The sequence below is a fragment of the Coregonus clupeaformis genome, chromosome 25 (genome assembly GCF_020615455.1).
Source record: "Coregonus clupeaformis isolate EN_2021a chromosome 25, ASM2061545v1, whole genome shotgun sequence".
Taxonomy (NCBI): domain Eukaryota; kingdom Metazoa; phylum Chordata; class Actinopteri; order Salmoniformes; family Salmonidae; genus Coregonus; species Coregonus clupeaformis.
Window position 1 is genome coordinate 1,280,136 of NC_059216.1, and position 18,833 is coordinate 1,298,968.

General features: G+C 43.2%; 1 protein-coding gene across 1 annotated transcript; it reads right to left on the reverse strand.

The window, feature by feature from the left end:
* Positions 1-234: 234 nt before the first annotated feature.
* LOC121539136 (zinc finger protein 883) lies at positions 235-18,013 on the reverse strand. The gene is made up of 4 exons (XM_041847409.2): positions 17,943-18,013; positions 17,411-17,503; positions 12,143-12,320; positions 235-2,460 (listed from the first exon to the last, which is right to left on the reverse strand). Exons 1-4 carry the CDS (start codon positions 17,973-17,975, stop codon positions 920-922), a joined length of 1,845 nt encoding a protein of 614 aa, XP_041703343.1. The 5' UTR covers positions 17,976-18,013; the 3' UTR covers positions 235-919.
* Positions 18,014-18,833: the final 820 nt, after the last annotated feature.

Below are 18,833 nucleotides of genomic sequence, written 5' to 3' on the forward strand. Positions count from 1 at the left end.
ATATGCTGGTACATTCCACATTTATTCCGACAGTTTAATAAACAAAACACTTTCCATTGATTATTTAAGAGCTCCCATTTGGAGCAAAGAGAAGCTCTTGGCCCTGCTGTCCCAGCTTTGACTACTGCATGTTGCTTGTGATGTTTCCTGGTGTTTCTTTAACATTTTAGTCATTTAGCAGACCCTCTTATTCAGAGCGACTTACAGTTAAGTGAGTGCATACATTTTCATACTGGCCCCCCGTGGGAAACGAACCCACAACCCTGGCGTTGCAAGCGCCATGCTCTACCAACTGAGCTACAGGGGACCATAGTTACAAAGTTGTGCAAAGTCCTTCTTGCAGTCCGAGCAACAGTAAAGCTTTTCTCCAGAGTGAACAAGCTGGTGTTCTTTTAATACTCAAAAGTTATTTCAACATTCAAGGTATTGGTAGGACTTCTCTCCAGTGTGCACGCACCAATGTTGCACTAGTCTGCTTAAGGTGAATGCTTTACCACAGTCAGAGCAGCGCTGTGGTTTTACTCCAGTGTGTTGTATCTGATGACACTTCAAGTTAGAGGGCTGGGAAAAACACTTCCCACAGTCTTTACACATGTAAGGCTTCTCACTTCTGTGAACCATGTAACGTATTTTCAACTGATGTGATAATGCAAAACCCTTTCCACAACCAATACATTTGAGGCTCCTCTGCAGTATGAAAATACTTGTTACTTCTCAGGCCTAATGATGTGGTTTACTACAGTAGGAGCAATGGAACAGTTTTTGCCAATAGGCTTGGGTGTGTGTTTGGTTAAGTAACCTGCCTTTTTAAAGCGTTTTCCACACCGTCCACAGGAATAAGGCTGATCGTCTCTATGGAATACCACGTGCACCTTCAAGCGAGATTTTGAAATAAATAACACTCTGAGCAGCATTACGATTACTCCCTAGTGTGTATGCGCTGGTGGGTCTTGAAGTTAGCCAGTTGGGAAAACATTTTCCCACAGTCAGAGCAACTGTAAGGCTTCTCTCCACTGTGTACTCTATGGTGTGTTTTCAGAAGAAATGTTGATGTAAATCTCTTCCCACAGACGGTGCAGTGGTGGGGCTTCTCTCCTGTATGTGACATTTTGTGTATCCTTAATCCACCTTTGGAGGAAAAGGTCTTCTTACACTGACCACATGCTAATCTTTCTCCAGTATGTGTGTGCTCATGCTTTCTCAAGTCTCCCAGGCACTTGAACTTCTTCTCGCACTTAGAGCAATGGTAAGGTCTCTCTCCTGTATGCACCCTTGTATGACCAGTAATTTCATGTAAGGTTTTGAAGCTCTTGTCACAATGAATGCAGTTATAAGGTTTCTCCCCAGTGTGTATTCGCATGTGTCTCACCAAGGGACCTGAAGAGGAGAAGGTTGCATCACAGACAGTGCAGTGGTAGGGCCTCTCTCCAGTGTGTATGCGCATGTGTACCACAAGATGTGCCTTTATGGTAAAGCCCTTCCCACAATGAGAGCAAGGAAAAGGTCTTTCACCAGTATGTGACCGCTGGTGTGCTTGTAAAGTTGATGGTGCAGAAAATCTTTTTCCACAGTCAGGGCAAGAGTAAGGCTTCTCTCCAGAATGAATGCGCTGGTGTATTTTCAAATTACTGAGATTGGAGAATGTTGTCCCACAGTCACGACACTGGTAAGGTTTCTCTCCAGTGTGCGTCCTATGATGAGACTTTAAGCTTGTAGCTGACTTGAATCTCTTATTACAGGCTGCACAGTGGTAGGGCTTCTCTCCAGTATGATTCATTTGATGATACTTCAGGCCTGCTGATGAGCTGAAACTCATCTCACAATCAGGGCAAGAATAAGGTTTTTCTCCATTATGAGTAAATTGGTGAGATTTCAATGCCTCGGATCTGGCAAAGCCTTGCCCACAGTCAGAGCACCGGTATGGCTTCTCACCAGTATGGATTCTTCTGTGTCTGTTCATTAGTCCTGCCGTAGTGAAGCCTCTCCCACAGTCAGGGCAGGAGTATCGCTTCTCAGCGGTATGAGTTCGCTGATGTTTATTCAGATAACGTTGTGTTATAAAGCTCTTTCCACAGTCAGGGCAGCTGAAGGGTTTATCTCCAATGTGTCTTAGCTGATGTTCTCGTAGGCTTCCCATTTGCACAAAGTTCTTCCCACATACAGAGCACGAGTAAGGTTTCTCTCCAGTATGAATTCTCTGATGTACTCTCAAAGCACTTAAGGTAGATAGGTACTTCCCACAGTCAGAGCAGTGGTAGGGCTTCCCTTTGTGCACCTTCCAATGATTCCTTAGATCTTTATAATTACTAAAACTCATCCCACACTGTGAACAGTGGTGCATCTTAATCTTGAGAATTTTCCGTTGTTGTTTAGGCTTTCCTGATGTAGAGGAGCTCTTTCTGTTCTTCGGCTCTTTGCGGCTAGGGCTCCTAGGGCTCCTTGGGCTCCTAGGGCTCCGTCCTGTGTGATTGAAACGGTCTTGGGTTAGATAAAAGAACAGATCAATGTCTCAGGAAGATGAATCAAAGAAAGATAGATGAATCAAGAAAATCAAGCCATGTCGATTAAACCAAAACTGTATTAGGATATATTTAAATCTGACAGTATTTAGTCCAGACTTAAAGGGCAACTGCACCACTTTTCAACCTCATTTTCATTATCCCCAGCACAATACCAGTGTTGACATATGTGAAAACTGCACATTTCTAAGTTTTGTAGAGAAAAGTATAAAGTTCTACCCGGTGACCATCAAAGGTTAAAACACTTTGTAGTGGAAATTCTAAACAGGGACACTAAGTCAATCTTAAATGAATCATTGTTTATTATCAGAACGCTGAAGAGGTCACAGTCAAACTTATATGCATAAAGTACCGGTCAGAAGTGAGCTCTCCAAGGGCATTCCTTACATAGAGCCTTATATACGGCTACATGAAAACCTACATAAACATGATTAATTGGATTGGTTCCTACATGTGACTGGCTCCGTCTCCCATTTTACCTTAAAGAACATATTCTGGGCGTTCTGCCAGATGGTCCTAAGGAGGGGGTCATGACGTCCCCAACCCCCCTCATATCTTTACCAAGCACAGGCAGGAACCAAGGATTGTTAATGACACCAAAGACAAGATGAACATTTTCTCTTCAGAAGAACATTTCCTTCACAACTTATTGTCAAACACTATGAGATTCGCAATGATGTGGGAGCAAGAAAATACCCTCCCTTGGGCTAGAAACTTGTTGCAGGTTTTATCTTTAGTCAATACAAGACTAATATTGAATCGTACTACACCGGCTCTGACGCTCATCGGATGTGGCAGGGCTTGAAAACTATTACAGACTACAAAGGGAAGCACAGCCGCGAGCTGCCCAGTGACACAAGCCTACCAGACGAGCTAAATCACTTCTATGCTCGCTTCGAGGCAAGCAACACTGAAGCATGCATGAGAGCACCAGCTGTTCCGGATGACTATGTGATCACGCTCTCCGTAGCCGATGTGAGTAAGACTTTTAAGCAGGTCAACATTCACAAGGCCGCAGGGCCAGACGGATTACCAGGATGTGTACTCCGAGCATGTGCTGACCAACTGGCAAGTGTCTTCACTGACATTTTCAACATGTCCCTGATAGAGTCTGTAATACCAACATGTTTCAAGCAGACCACCATAGTCCCTGTGCCCAAGGACACTAAGATAACCTGCCTAAATGACTACCGACCTGTGGCACTCATGTCTGTAGCCATGAAGTGCTTTGAAAGGCTGGTCATGGCTCACATCAACACCATTTCCCAGAAACCCTAGACCCACTCCAATTTGCATACTGCCCCAACAGATCCACAGATGATGCAATCTCTATTGCACTCCACACTGCCCTTTCCCACCTGGACAAAAGGAACACCTACGTGAGAATGCTATTCATTGACTACAGCTCAGCATTCAACACAATAGTGCCCTCTAAGCTCATCACTAAGCTAAGGATCCTGGGACTAAACACCTCCCTCTGCAACTGGATCCTGGACTTCCTGACGGGCCGCCCCCAGGTGGTAAGGGTAGGTAACAACACATCTGGGACCCCTCAGGGGTGCGTAATCAGTCCCCTCCTGTACTCCCTGTTCACCCATGACCAGGCACGACTCCAACACCTTCATTAAGTTTGCAGACGACACAACAGTGGTAGGCCTAATCACCAACAACGATGAGACAGCCTATAGGGAGGAGGTCAGAGACCTGGCCGTGTGGTGCCAGGATAACAACCTCTCCCTCAACGTGACCAAGACAAAGGAGATGATTGTGGACTACAGGAAAAAATAAATAGGACTGAGCACGCCCCCATTCTCATCGACTGGGCTGTAGTGGAACAGGTTGAGAGCTTCAAGTTCCTTGGTGTCCACATCACCAACGAACTATCATGGTCCAAACACACCAAGACAGTCGTGAAGAGGACACGACAAAGCCTATTCCCCCTCAGGAGACTGAAAACATTTGGCATGGGTCCTCAGATCCTCAAAAAGTTCTACAGCTGCACCATCGAGAGCATCCTGACTGGTTGCATCACCGCCTGGTATGGCAACTGCTCGGCCTCCGACCGCAAGGCACTACAGAGGGTAGTGCGTACGGCCCAGTACATGACTGGGGCCAAGCTTCCTGCCATCCAGGACCTCTATACCAGGCGGTGTCAGAGGAAGGCCCTCAAAATTGTCAAAGACTCCAGCCACCCTAGTCATAGACTGTTCTCTCTGCTACCGCACGGCAAGCAGTACCGGAGCGCCAAGTCTAGGTCCAAAAGGCTTCTCAACAGCTTCTACCCCCAAGCCATAAGACTCCTGAACAGCTAATCATGGCTAATCATGGCTACCCGGACAATTTGCACTGCCCCCCCACCCCCACCCCATACCCCTTTTTTACTCTGCTGCTACTCTGTTTATTATTTATTTATGCATAGTCACTTTAACTCTACCCACATGTACATATTACCTCAATTACCTCGACTAGCCGGTGCCCCCGCACATTGACTCTGCACCGGTACCCCCCCTATACAGTGAGGGAAAAAAGTATTTGATCCCCTACTGATTTTGTACGTTTGCCCACTGACAAAGACATGATCAGTCTATAATTGTAATGGTAGGTTTATTTGAACAGTGAGAGACAAAATAACAACAACAAAATCCAGAAAAACGCATGTCAAAAATGTTATAAATTGATTTGCATTTTAATGAGGGAAATAAGTATTTGACCCCTCTGCAAAACATGACTTAGTACTTGGTGGCAAAACCCTTGTTGGCAATCACAATCACAGAGGTCAGACGTTTCTTGTAGTTGGCCACCAGGTTTGCACACATCTCAGGAGGGATTTTGTTCCACTCCTCTTTGCAGATCTTCTCCAAGTCATTAAGGTTTCGAGGCTGATGTTTGGCAACTCGAACCTTCAGCTCCCTCCACAGATGTTCTATGGGATTAAGGTCTGGAGACTGGCTAGGCCACTCCAGGACCTTAATGTGCTTCTTCTTGAGATTGACAGTTCTTTTGTGTTTCTTCCATTTGCGAATAAACGCACCAACTGTTGTCACCTTCTCACCAAGCTGCTTGGCGATGGTCTTGTAGCCCATTCCAGCCTTGTGTAGGTCTATAATCTTGTCCCTGACATCCTTGGAGAGCTCTTTCGTCTTGGCCATGGTGGAGAGTTTGGAATATGATTGATTGCTTCTGTGGACAGGTGTCTTTTATACAAGTAACAAGATGAGATTAGGAGCACTCCCTTTAAGAGTGTGCTCCTAATCTCAGCTCGTTACCTGTATAAAAGACACCTGGGAGCCAGAAATCTTTCTGATTGAGAGGGGGTCAAATACTTATTTCCCTCATTGAAATGCAAATCAATTTATAACATTTTTGACATGCGTTTTTTCTGGATTCTTTTGTTGTTATTCTGTCTCTCACTGTTCAAATAAACCTACCATTAAAATTATAGACTGATAATTTTTGTCAGTGGGCAAACGTACAAAATCAGCAGGGGATCAAATACTTTTTTCCCTCACTGTATATAGCCTCCCTAAGGTAATTTTATTTTACTGCTGCTCTTTAGTTATTTGCTTTTATTTTTTTAGCTTAACACTTTTTTCATTTGTTTTACTTTGCATTGTTGGTTAAGGGCTTGTAAGTAAGCATTTCACTGTAATGTCTACACCTGTTGTATTCGGCGCATGTGGCAAATAAAATTTGATTTGATTTGGAGTCCTACCTTGTGATGTCACAGAGAAGCATTTTTGGGGGGCTTTTCTTATCTTTTTAACCACAGAAACACACTTTTCTCATATGTAGACATTGGTTTGGTGCTGGAATTGATTAAAGCAGGTTAAAGTGGCAGAATTGCCCTTTAATCTGTGTCCATGAAAGCGGCCTACAGTGACCAACAATTTGGATTAGAGCAAACCAATGACGCTTTAGGAAAAGACATCAGAATTGCTGCTTCAATGAAGATTAGGATAAATTCAGCAAATTTCAATGATGTTTCATTACCGATGCATTAAGTTCTGTGCTCCCTATTGTCCCATGATTAGGGCTATTGCGGTGACCGTATTACCGCCACACCAGCAGTCATGAGTCATTACCGCAGTAAAATTCCACGTGACCATTGAGTCACGGTAATCTCCTTTTATGCACTCCAGACATGCGTTGGCAGTACCCAACTTGCTAACGACCATCAGGTCCTAATGGCCTGGTACTCAGGTCTCTATTGTCCCTCTAACCACTTTGACATCAATGCAAATGCAATCGAAAATCACAAACACTTATCATCGAAACAGTATCATGCTTTTAAAACTCACTTCACTGTGATGATCAAATTAATTTGAAGAAAAAAGTTAAACAACAGGTTGAAACTGAGTGGAAAACATGGTCATTGTGAATGTTGTTTCAAAGCCTAACAACAAACTGGACAGCGCTTTTTAAGGTGATGATTCATTCAAAACACCCATATGCATATTAGAGCTTATGCATAGGCTTATGAGCCCAAGCCCGAAAACCCCCCCGTGTAAAAATTATGATTGTGCTGTCATACAATACATAACCTACCACACATTACATCTTAGACTGGGGGCGAAAATGTACGTTCCAGAAGGACAATGACCCCATGTATACAGCCAAAGCAACGGTGCAATGGCTTCAGAACAAGAATGTGAAAGTCCTTGAGTCGCCCAGCCAAAGCCCTGACTTGAATCCCATTGAAAATCTGTGGAAAGACTTGAAGATTGCTGTTTACCACCGCTCCCCATCTAACTTAACAGAGCTAGAGAAAATCTGCAAGGAAGATTGGAAGAAAATCCCCAAATCCAGATGTGCAAAGCCAATACAGACATACCCAAAATGACTCAAAGCTGTAATCGCTGCTTCTACAAAGTTCTGACTTACAGAAATATCTCATTTACTGAAGTATTTCATTTCACATTTGTTCACTTTGTCATTATGGGGTATTATGTGTAGATGTGCAAGGAAAAATATCCAATTTTGAATTCAGGCTGTAACAAAAAAAATTGAATAAGTCAAGGGCTTTGAATACTTTCTGAAGGCACTGTATTATGAAGGCTACAACCTTCTGTCTCTTGTAATGGATATTGCAGTTACACAAACAGGACGTAGTCCCTACACATTGCATTGAAGCAAAACAATCTGCGTTGTGTGATGTAGGCTAATCTTTATAGCTGCCATATCGAAGCCACTAGCCAGAGTTGCTGAAAAATACAAATACTTATTTGACTGCCTGTCTGCCTTATTCTATAGCCAATGTTTGCAATGATGATGAAAAACGAACATTACATCGCTAATTTGACTGTGTGTCTATCTTGCCTGTGTTTGATATGCTGCATGTAACTCCCCACTTGAGCTTAACATTGGGGCAAAAAACAATGTGTTTTAACCACACACAGGCCCTATAACAGCTACTTCGCCTCTCAATGATCATGCAAGTAGCCTATTGAATGACCTAGGAAGCCAAGCATGTATCCCGACCGGTAACCAGAGACTGAAAATGCACGAGTTCATTTTGTGTCGCCCAGTGCCCCGGGTGGGTGGAGAACTCACTTTAGGTCCAATGGAATGGTCTAAAATGTGCATACTCCGCCTACATGAGGCAGGAGGCGATGTAAAATGAATTTGTCCAACGATAACAGCCCGCGATGTATGGCCGTAATCTGAGTTTGACAGCTGTCAAACTCAAACATCAAGCGTGACACATGTCAAGGGATCACTACAATATAAACCCAGCTACCTGGGGGGGTGAACACTTTAACATTCTAGCAACGGAGTCTCTTGGAGTGGAGTCTGAATATGCAAATTATACACACTTACATGCTGTGATCACAACATTCCAAGATGAGAATTTGACAGTTACCGTGGCAATTCAATAAAAGTGGAATAAGCAAAATTATTACATCCTACAAGGTTTTTCAATCCAGTTGTGAAGTATTCAACAATACAGTTGGCTTGTATACACAGGGGCAAATAATTATCTTCTAAATCCAAAAGGAGTGCATCCGAATAAAATGTAATTCAATATCTGATGACTTGCTTGTTTTTTTTGCTGTATGTGCTATCCCTGGCAGGGATGAAGACGGTAGAGGCCTATTCTCAGAACGGATTCTTTAGAATCTTCTCCAAAAACATGATTTCCTGGGGTTTGGCCTGAGGTGGTGTTCACCTGCATCCAGCTTCAAATTCTAGCATCTTCTTTCAGCTATCAAGTATTTACTGCCTGATAATGGTTAGATATTTATTTTGAGTGCTTTTTAATATATTTTCTGCATGTATTTTAGATGTGTGGCTTGTATGATTTTACACTGCTTTTACTCCCCTATTGAAGCTAGAGCTGTCTGCAAAGTAGCCAGATGGCGCTATTATTCCTTACGTTGTTTGAAACTCCTGCTTTAGACTGCCTACTACAGTGAGGGAAAAAAGTATTTGATCCCCTGCTGATTTTGTACGTTTGCCCACTGACAAAGACATGATCAGTCTATAATTTTAATGCAAATCAATTTATAACATTTTTGACATGCGTTTTTCTGGATTTTGTTGTTGTTATTCTGTCTCTCACTGTTCAAATAAACCTACCATTAAAATTATAGACTGATCATTTCTTTGTCAGTGGGCAAACGTACAAAATCAGCAGGGGATCAAATACTTTTTTCCCCTCACTGTATGTGATTATAATCTTAATAGTTATGCTGCCATATCAGAGCGAGAGTTTCTGAAAAAGAACTAGCCAATGTTTGCAATGATGAGAAAATAACATTAAGTCATTATTTTGACTGTGTCTTGCTTGTGTTTGATATGCTTGCCTAAATAGCTGCTTGTAACTCGGCAGGTGCGAAGAACATGAAATCGCTAGACTGCCTGTTTGCGTCATGCTTATGTTTGCAATACTGTTACAACAGACACCAACGTTTGTACGAACATGTTGATCACAGAGCCGTAGCCGTAGCTAATTTACTGCATTTATATACAATTGAAAAACTCTAAAATGCTTTTTCTGTATGTAGCTACGGCCCTGGTTGATCATGTATTTTGTGTATAGCTGCATCTAGCCTAACACGCAAACCACACTGGCCACGTTGCGTGCGTGAGAGTTGCTAAATAAATGTGCACATAAACTCAGCAAAAAAAGAAACGTTCTCTCACTGTCAACTGCGTTTATTTTCAGCAAACTTAACATGTGTAAATATTTGTATGTACATAAGATTCAACAACAGACAAACTGAACAAGTTCCACAGACATGTGACTAACAGAAATTGAATAATGTGTCCCTGAACAAAGCGGGGGGTCAAAATTAAAAGTAACAGTCAGTATATGGTGTGGCCAACAGCTGCATTAAGTACTGCAGTGCATCTCCTCCTCATGGACTGCACCAGATTTGCCAGTTCTTGCTGTGAGATGTTACCCCACTCTTCCACCAAGGCACCTGCAAGTTCCCGGAAATTTCTGGGGGGAATGGCCCTCACCCTCACCCTCCGATCCAACAGGTCCCAGACGTGCTCAATGGGATTGAGATCCGGGCTCTTGGCTGGCCATGGCAGAACACTGACATTCCTGTCTTGCAGGAAATCACGCACAGAATGAGCAGTATGGCTGGTGGCATTGTCATGCTGGAGGGTCATGTCAGGATGAGCCTGCAGGAAGGGTACCATATGAGGGAGGAGGATTTCTTCCCTGTAACGCACAGCGTTAAGATTGCCTGCAATGACAACAAGCTCAGTCCGATGATGCTGTGACACACCACCCCAGACCATGACGGACCATCCACCTCCAAATCGATCCCGCTCCAGAGTACAGGCCTCGGTGTAACGCTCATTCCTTCGACGATAAACGCCAATCCGACCATCACCCCTGGTGAGACAAAACCGCGACTCGTCAGAGAAGAGCACTTTTTGCCAGTCTTGTCTGGTCCAGTGACGGTGGGTTTGTGCCCATAGGTGACATTGTTGCCGGTGAGGACCTGCCTTACAACAGGCCTACAAGCCCTCAGTCCAGCCTCTCTCAGCCTATTGCGGACAGTCTGAGCACTGATGGAGGGATTGTGCGTTCCTGGTGTAACTCGGGCAGTTGTTGTTGCCATCCTGTACCTGTCCCGTAGGTGTGATGTTCGGATGTACCGATCCTGTGCAGGTGTTGTTACACGTTGTCTGCCACTGCGAGGACGATCAGCTGTCTTAGGCCTCTCACAGTATGGACATTGCAATTTATTGTCCTGGCCACATCTGCAGTCCTCATGCCTCCTTGCAGCATGCCTAAGGCACGTTCACGCAGATGAGCAGGGACCCTGGGCATCTTTCTTTTGGTGTTTTTCAGTGTCAGCAGAAAGGCCTCTTTAGTGTCCTAAGTTTTCATAACTGTGACCTTAATTGCCTACCGTCTGTAAGCTGTTAGTGTCTTAACGACCATTCCACAGATGCATGTTCATTAATTGTTTATGGTTCATTGAACAAGCATGGGAAACAGTGTTTAAACCCTTTACAATGAAGATCTGTGAAGTTATTTGGATTTTTACGAATTATCTTTGAAAGACAGGGTCCTGAAAAAGGGATGTTTCTTTTTTTGCTGAGTTGACATGTTATTCAATCATTTCACCCACACTGCTCACACGTGTGAACGAGCGTCTTCATAACCAAGCGCTAAAATAGAACTTGGTTCTATTTGAGATGCTCCACAAGTCCCTTATTGGATATCAGGAAGATACAAACCCACGTGGATGCTTGAAAGACAAACAAGGAGAAATTAAAGATAACTAACTAAAAACGAGGTTTCCATTTATATCTGTGGATTAATTGTCAGAGTAGAGAAACACACTATTTTGTCTGACTCCAGGTAAAAATTCAACAAAGAACCAGCTAAAAAGTGGACCATATGCATGCCAGGTAAAATAACAACCCAATGTTCATCTCCCAGGACAAACTAGCTAGAAACAGCTAGCTAGCTAAATGTCCATGAATGTTTCATGTGTTTCGATCTGCACCTAAATTAATATATTTGATTCACAGTTGATTTTGGTATTTTAACCTGCACGTCATGATCGCGTCTGGTGGGTACAGACAAAATCACGCGCACGGCCGGTGTAGTCAGCATGTAACTCCCCTCCTAAAAAAAGAACATGAAATTGAGCTTATGCTTAATAGCCTACATGGAATGTAATAGCTGGAACATGTCGACATGTCTTTTGTGTACAACATTCATCGTCGATCAAGGAGGAGGAGAAAGCAGCAGCGGAGCACGAGCAGTCCCCGATCAAAGAGGGGGGAGCGGCAGCTACGTAATAAAATTAAATCCTGCACATGCACACAAATCTCAGTATCTTTAACCACGGAACTTTTGGGTTCCAGAAAATCCGGAAACGTAGTCACTCCGTATAAAAGAATGGTAATGAGCCAATGGCTTCAATTCAAAACAATGGAACAATTCAATGACATTTGTTAACTCTTATTATATCTGCTCAAATTAAGGCACATACATACTTTCCAAGCACTTTCCTCTAATAATTATCATTATAAAAGAGCATAATTTAAACAGAATGCCTCTTTAAAAAATGTTTTTTAAATAACTTTTAACCCAGTTTGGCACATTGAATAGGCTGCTTTTTACACCACTTCATAACAAATACACTTACCAAGAGGAATTGGAGCCTCAAATCCATTCTCCTTTATTTCACATTGTCTGAAACTGAAACGGTCTCCCAGTATTTTCCTGCAGTCCTCCAGTATCACTGAAACCTCTCTAAGAGTCGGCAGGGGCGGTTTGTCTTTAGGATGATGGGGAGGAATTATGCTGAAGTTGTCCTTACAATCCTGGAGTGAAGAGTGGGAAAAAGTATTTACAGTAAGTAATCTACAATGCTCTCCAGAATAATTTGGGCTGTATACTCCTGTAGAGAACAGAGAGACCAAAAGCACAGCAAGTATATTTCACACTGTACATCAACTTACAGTGAAAGTATCATTCAAAGATGATCATTTTCATTCAGATGAGATGTTAGGGCTAACCATACAGATGGAAAGACGCCTCATTGTATCTGTACCATTATGGCATCTGTGACAGCGCCATTGAGGCCATCTCCATTTTGAAGTACTACATTTTCTTCTTCACGATTGGCTGACCCCTCCTGATGACCCTAACTTAGCAGACGTAAAAGAAATGCCTCAAACTAGATCGCCCACATTCTGGTCTTGACAATAATAAAATAACTGTCAGGGGAGGTTCTCTTCTGCACTATTCAACCAATCCAGTAAATGTGGAGGAGTTGTTAAGATTGTCGCCTTGTTAATGTCCAAAAACAGAAGTCGTGTCACAGGCTCTCTTCCATTTCCCTGAAAACCGGAACACCTGGTTGTTGATGACCAACGGGGTAGGTCAGACATAACTCCAACAGGGTCACCAGGAGGGATCAGCCAATGAAGTTGGAAGTCCCACCCAGTTGACTACATTAAAATGGTGGAAGCCCTCAATAGAGAGCAATAGTAATGGAGTCTTTTTGTAGGCACCATCTCCGCTTTGGTTCTTTGGAGAAAGCCTATGGGGAAATTAATTGAGTTTTTGGAGGGTTTTGGGATAAACAAATATTTTACAGACCCTATTGATCTAGCGCTAGTCTACACTGAGTATACAAAACATTAAGAACACCTGCTCTTTCCATGACATAGACCAGGGGTATTCAACTCTTACCCTACGTGGTTCGGAGCCTGCTGGTTCTGTTCTACCTGATAATGAACTGCAAACACCTGGTGTCCCAGGTCTAAATCAGTCCCTGATTTGAGAGGAACAATTAAATGCAGTGGAACTGGCTTCAAGGCACAGAGTTGAGTAAAGAAATTAAAAAGTACAATTGTTTTTGCATTATTTGTTTAATCAGGTTCACTATCTATTATTAGGACTTAGATGAAGATATGATCACATTTTAGGTCAAATTCATGCAGATATACAGAAAATGCTAAAGGATTCACAAACTTTCTCTCAGCACTGTAAGTGCCTTTGAACAGGGTATGGTAGTAGGTGCCAGGTGCACCATTTTGTGTCAAGAACTGCAATGCTGCTGGGTTTTTCTTTACTAAACAGTTTCACGTGTGTATCAAGAATGGTCCACCACCCAGAGGACATCCAGCCAACTTGACAACTGTGGGAGCATTGGAGTCTACGTTGGCCAGCATCCCTGTGGAACGCTTGACACCTTGTAGAGTCAATGCCCCAACGAATTGGGGTTGTTATGAGGGCAAAATGGGGGAGGGTGCAACTCAATATTAGAAAAGGTGTTCTTGAGGTGTGGTGCAGCGGTCTAAGGCGTCACTACAGACCCGGGTTTGATCCCAGGCTGTGTCAGAACCGGCCGTGACCGGGAGACCCATAGGGCGGCGCACAATTGGCTCAGCGTCATCCGGGTTAGGGGAGGGTTTGGCCGGGGGGGGGGCTTTACTTGGCTCATCGCGCTCTAGAGACTCCTTGTGGCGTGACGGGCGCCCGCATAGAGTCTTCTTGGGTATGACGCCACAAGCTTGGCACACCTGTATTTCGGGAGTTTCTCTCATTCTTCTCTGCAGATCCTCTCAAGCTCTGTCAGGTTGGATGGGGAGTGTTGCTGCACAGCTATTTTCAGGTCTCTCCAGAGATGTTCGATCGGATTCAAGTCCGGGCTCTGGCTGGGCCACTCAAGGACATTCAGAGACTTGTCCCGAAGCCACTCCTGCGTTGTCTTGGCTGTGTGCTTAGGGTCGTTGTCCTGTTGGAAGGTGAACCTTCGCCCCAGTCTGAGGTCCTGAGCGCTCTGCAGCAGGTTTTCATCAAGGATCTCTCTGTACTTTGCTCCGTTCATCTTTGCCTCGATCCTGACTAGTCTTCCAGTCCCAGGTGCTGAAAAACATCCCCACAGCATGATGCTGCCACCACCATGCTTCACTGTAGGGTTGGTGCCAAGTTTCTTCCAGATGTGGCGCTTGCCATTCAGGCCAAAGAGTTCGATCTTGGTTTCATCAGGCCAGATAATCTTGTTTGCATGGTCAGAGTCCTTTAGGTGCCTTTTGGCAAACTCCAAGTGGGCTGTCATGTGCCTTTTACTGAGGCGTGGCTTCTGTCTGGCCACTCTACCATAAAGGCCTTATTGGTGGAGTGCTTCAGAGACTGTTGTCCTTCTTGAAGGTTCTCCCATCTCCACAGAGGAACTCTTGAGCTCTGTCAGAGTGACCATTGGGTTCTTGGGCCCTGACCAAGGCCCTTCTCCCCCGATTGATCAGTTTGGCCGGGCGGCCAGCTCTAGGAAGAGTCTTCTTGGTGGTTCCAAACTTATTCCATTTAAGAATGATGGAGGCCACTGTGTTCTTGGGGACGTTCAATGCTGCTGACATTTTTTGGTACCCTTCCCCAGATCTGTGCCTCGACACAATCCTGTCTCGGAGCTCTACGGACAATTCCTTCGACCTCATGGCTTGTTTTTGCTCTGACATGCATTGTCAGCTGTGGGACATTATATAGACAGGTGTGTGCCTTTCCAAATCATGTCCAATCAATTGAATTTACCACAGGTGGACTCCAATCAAGTTGTAGAAACGTCTCAAGGATGATCAATAGAAACAGGATGCACCTGAGCTCAATTTCAATTCTCATAGCAAAGGGTCTGAATACTTATGTTAATAAGGTATCTGTTTTTTATTTTGTATACATTTGCAAAAAAATCTAAAAACCTGTTTTTGCTTTGTCATTATGGGTTATTTTGTGTAGATTGATTGATCAAGGGGTCTGAATACTTTCTGAATGCACTGTATATAGATTCTACAGACCCGACTGAGTACTACCCACCCCACTTCTATTTCGGCACAAATAATCGTTTTTCCTGTACAGTGCTATATTTGTACCATAGTGCCCATTTTAAGCCATTTGACCACAGTGAAAGGTCAGCAACACTCCGTTTTATTCAGAGCCCTGTGAAATGACCATATATACACTGAGCAAAAATATCAACTTAACATGTAAAATGTTGGTCCCTTGTTTCATGAGCTGAAATAAAAGATCTCAGACATGTTCCATACACACAAAAAGCTTAGTTCTCTCAAATTGTGAACAAATCTGTTTACATCCCTGTTAGTAAGCATTTCTCCTTTGCCAAGATAATCCATCCACCTGACAGGTGTGGCATATCAAGATGATTAACCAGCATGATCATTACACAGGTGCACCTTGTGCTGGGGACAATAAAAGGCCACTCTAAAATGTGCAGTTTTGTCACACAACGCCACAGATGTTTTGAAGGAGCGTGAAATTGGCATGCAGACTGCAGGAATGTCCACCAGAGCTGTTGTCAGAGAATTGACTGTTCATTTCTCTACCATAAGCCACCTCCAACGTCATTTTAGAAAATTTGGCAGTACGTCCAACCGGCCTCAAAACCACAGACCAAGTGCAACCAATCCAGTCCAGGACCTCCACATCCGGCTTCTTCACCTGCGGGATAGTCTGAGACCAGCCACCCTGACATCTGATGAAACTGTGGGTTTGCACAACCAAAGAATTTCTGCACAAACTGTCAGAAACCGTCTCAGGGAAGCGCATCTGCGTGCTCATCGTCCTCACCAGGGTCTTGACCTGACTGCAGTTTGGCGTCGTAACCGGCTTCAGTGGGCAAATGCTCACCTTCGATGGCCACTGGAACGCTGGAGAAGTGTGCTCTTCCCAGATGAATCCCGGTTTCAACTGTACCGGGCAGATGGCAGACAGCGTGTATGGCGTCATGTGGGCTAGCGGTATGCTGATGTCAACTTTGTGAACAGAGTGCCCCATTGTGGCAGTGGGTTTATGGTACGGGCAGGCATAAGCTATGGACAACAAACACAATTGCATTTTATCAATGGCTATTTGAATGCACAGAGATACCGTGACAAGATCCTGAGGCCCATTGTCGTGCCATTCATCTCATGTTTCAGCATGATAATGCACGGCCCCATGTCACAAGGATCTGTACTCAATTTCTGGAAGCTGAAAATATCCCAGTTGTTTCATTCCCTGCATACTAACCAGACATGTCACCCATTGAGCATGTTTGGGATGCTCTGGATCAACGTGTACAACAGCGTGTTCCAGTTCCCGTCAATATGCAGCAACTTCACATAGCCATTGAAGAGGAGTGGGACAACATTCACAGGCTACAATCAACAGCCTGATCAACTCCACGCAAAGGAGATGTGTCGCGCTGCATTAGGCAAATTGTGGTCACACCAGATACTGATTTGTTTTCTGATCCACACCCCTACATTTTTTAAGGTATCTATGACCAACAGATACATATCTGTATTCCCAGTCATGTGAAATCCATAGATTAGAGCATGGCGCTTGCAACGCCAGGGTTGTGGGTTTGTTTCCCACGGGGGGCCAGTATGAAAATGTATGCACTCACTAACTGTAAGTCGCTCTGGATAAGAGCGTCTGCTAAATGACTCAAATGTAAAATGTAAATTAGGGCATAATGAATTTATTTCAATTGACTGATTTCCTTATATTAACTGTAACTCAGTCAAATCTTTGAAATTGTTGCATTTATATTTTTGTTCAGACTCTGAGTATTCCCTACAATCATTTTCCAGCGGCACCCAGAATAGTTTTTGCTTTATAAGCCAATATGTATTCCATATACAGTGATTCGCATTGGGGGCATTTATTTGACCTTGGAAGATGTTTTAAACCCCAAATTTTAAGCAAATGTCACTTAAATATGAACAAATATTAATAATTGTTCATGTTTAGACAATTATTTTACAGTTATCATGAATAAACAGAGGTTAATTATAATTTTCTACTATTACGTGGGGGCCTTACATTTGGACAATTTCCGAAATTCGGTAACCCGGAAGTACTTTTTTTGAGTTACCGACGAAACGCTGATGTGATTAGCACTGCTTACATTATTAGCCTTGGTGAGAACGTTATCTTTGGAGTCTCTGTCCTGAAACGCTCCATTCATCAGCCTATACAGGAATCCTAGTGCAGTGTTCTCCTGTTGCAGAAAACATTTATTAGTTAAAAGCAGCATGACGACAACAAACAAGACAGAGGAAAACATTAAAAGTGCAACAGAGTAGCATGGTCAAACCCTCACTGATGATGGGACATTGTCTTCATTTAGAACTATACAAATATACAAATTAGTTTTTTTGTTGAAAAATGATGTTATGACATAAGTCGATACAATTATGCACTTCTGAAATACGCAACCAATTGCACATCTAACAGATCATCCAAGTAGCCAACAGCCACAATAAATAACAGCCGCGTGGCTAGCTCCATTCCACAACAAACACAATTAGTTAGTGATCATGCAACAGCGTTCATACACCACGCAGTATCTTACTGTGATGAGGCACATAAAACGATGTTATGTTAAAAAAAATATATAACTGGTTTGATTGTTAAAAGTTTGCTGAGTGAAAACGTACCTCAAAGACAGTTTTTACTTCTGACGCCATCATAGCATGAACAGAAAGAAGCTTCTCCTCTCTCTTTGCTAGTGTGTGTAGTGAGTTACTGGTTTAACGCAATATCGCCCTCTGTCCGTACGGGAGTATAATGGCATCTGGGAGTCACAGAATACATTTTCTAAGAGATTCTATTATCCTCATGAAGTGGTCATGCTACAAAATATTAGGCCAAACTCATCACGAAAATCATGTTATCCAACAAAATCAAGGTAGGATACGACAAAAGATTTTAAACATTCAGATAGCAACATGATAATCATGGATTTTAAACATACAGTGCCATCGGAAAGTATTAAGACCCCTTGACTTTTTCCACACTTTGTTGTTACCACCTTATTCTAAAATAGATTAAATGTTTTTTTTTCCCCTCATCAATCTACACACAATATTCCATAATGACAAAGCAAAAACCTTTTTTATTTTTTTTGCTAATTTATTTACAATATATCACATTTACGTAAGTATTCAGACCCTTTACTCAGTACTTTGTTGAAGCACCTTTGGCAGCGATTACAGCCTCAAGTCTTCTTGGGTATGACGCCACAAGCTTGGCACACATGTATTTGGGAAGTTTCTCCCATTCTTCTCTGCAGATCCTCTCAAGCTCTGTCAGGTTGGATGGGGAAAGCAACAACATGTGGAAAAAGTCAAGGGGTCTGAATACTTTCGAAGTATGTTCCATCTCTATGTGCATCAAAAAGATATCGGATTGGAATGTGTCGTGTGTGGATCTTCAAAGCAGGGCGCCTATCAAGGGTGTTATATCTGGGGTGGCGCTAGAAGTAAATGCAAAGGATATACGTGAAGAATTGGATCAAGTGGTTGGTGCACACCAACTGACCCGCATGG

What these genes read in the sequence shown, in the direction of transcription:
- LOC121539136 (XM_041847409.2), bottom strand. Translation starts at nt 17,975, where the DNA reads ATGATGGCGTCAGAAGTAAAAACTGTCTTTGAG. An exon ending in AAGTAAAAACTGTCTTTGAG is followed by an intron (nt 17,504 to 17,942) that starts GTACGTTTTCAC and finishes TTTCTGCAACAG; the next exon opens with GAGAACACTGCACTAGGATT. An exon ending in TTCTCACCAAGGCTAATAAT is followed by an intron (nt 12,321 to 17,410) that starts GTAAGCAGTGCT and finishes TCTTCACTCCAG; the next exon opens with GATTGTAAGGACAACTTCAG.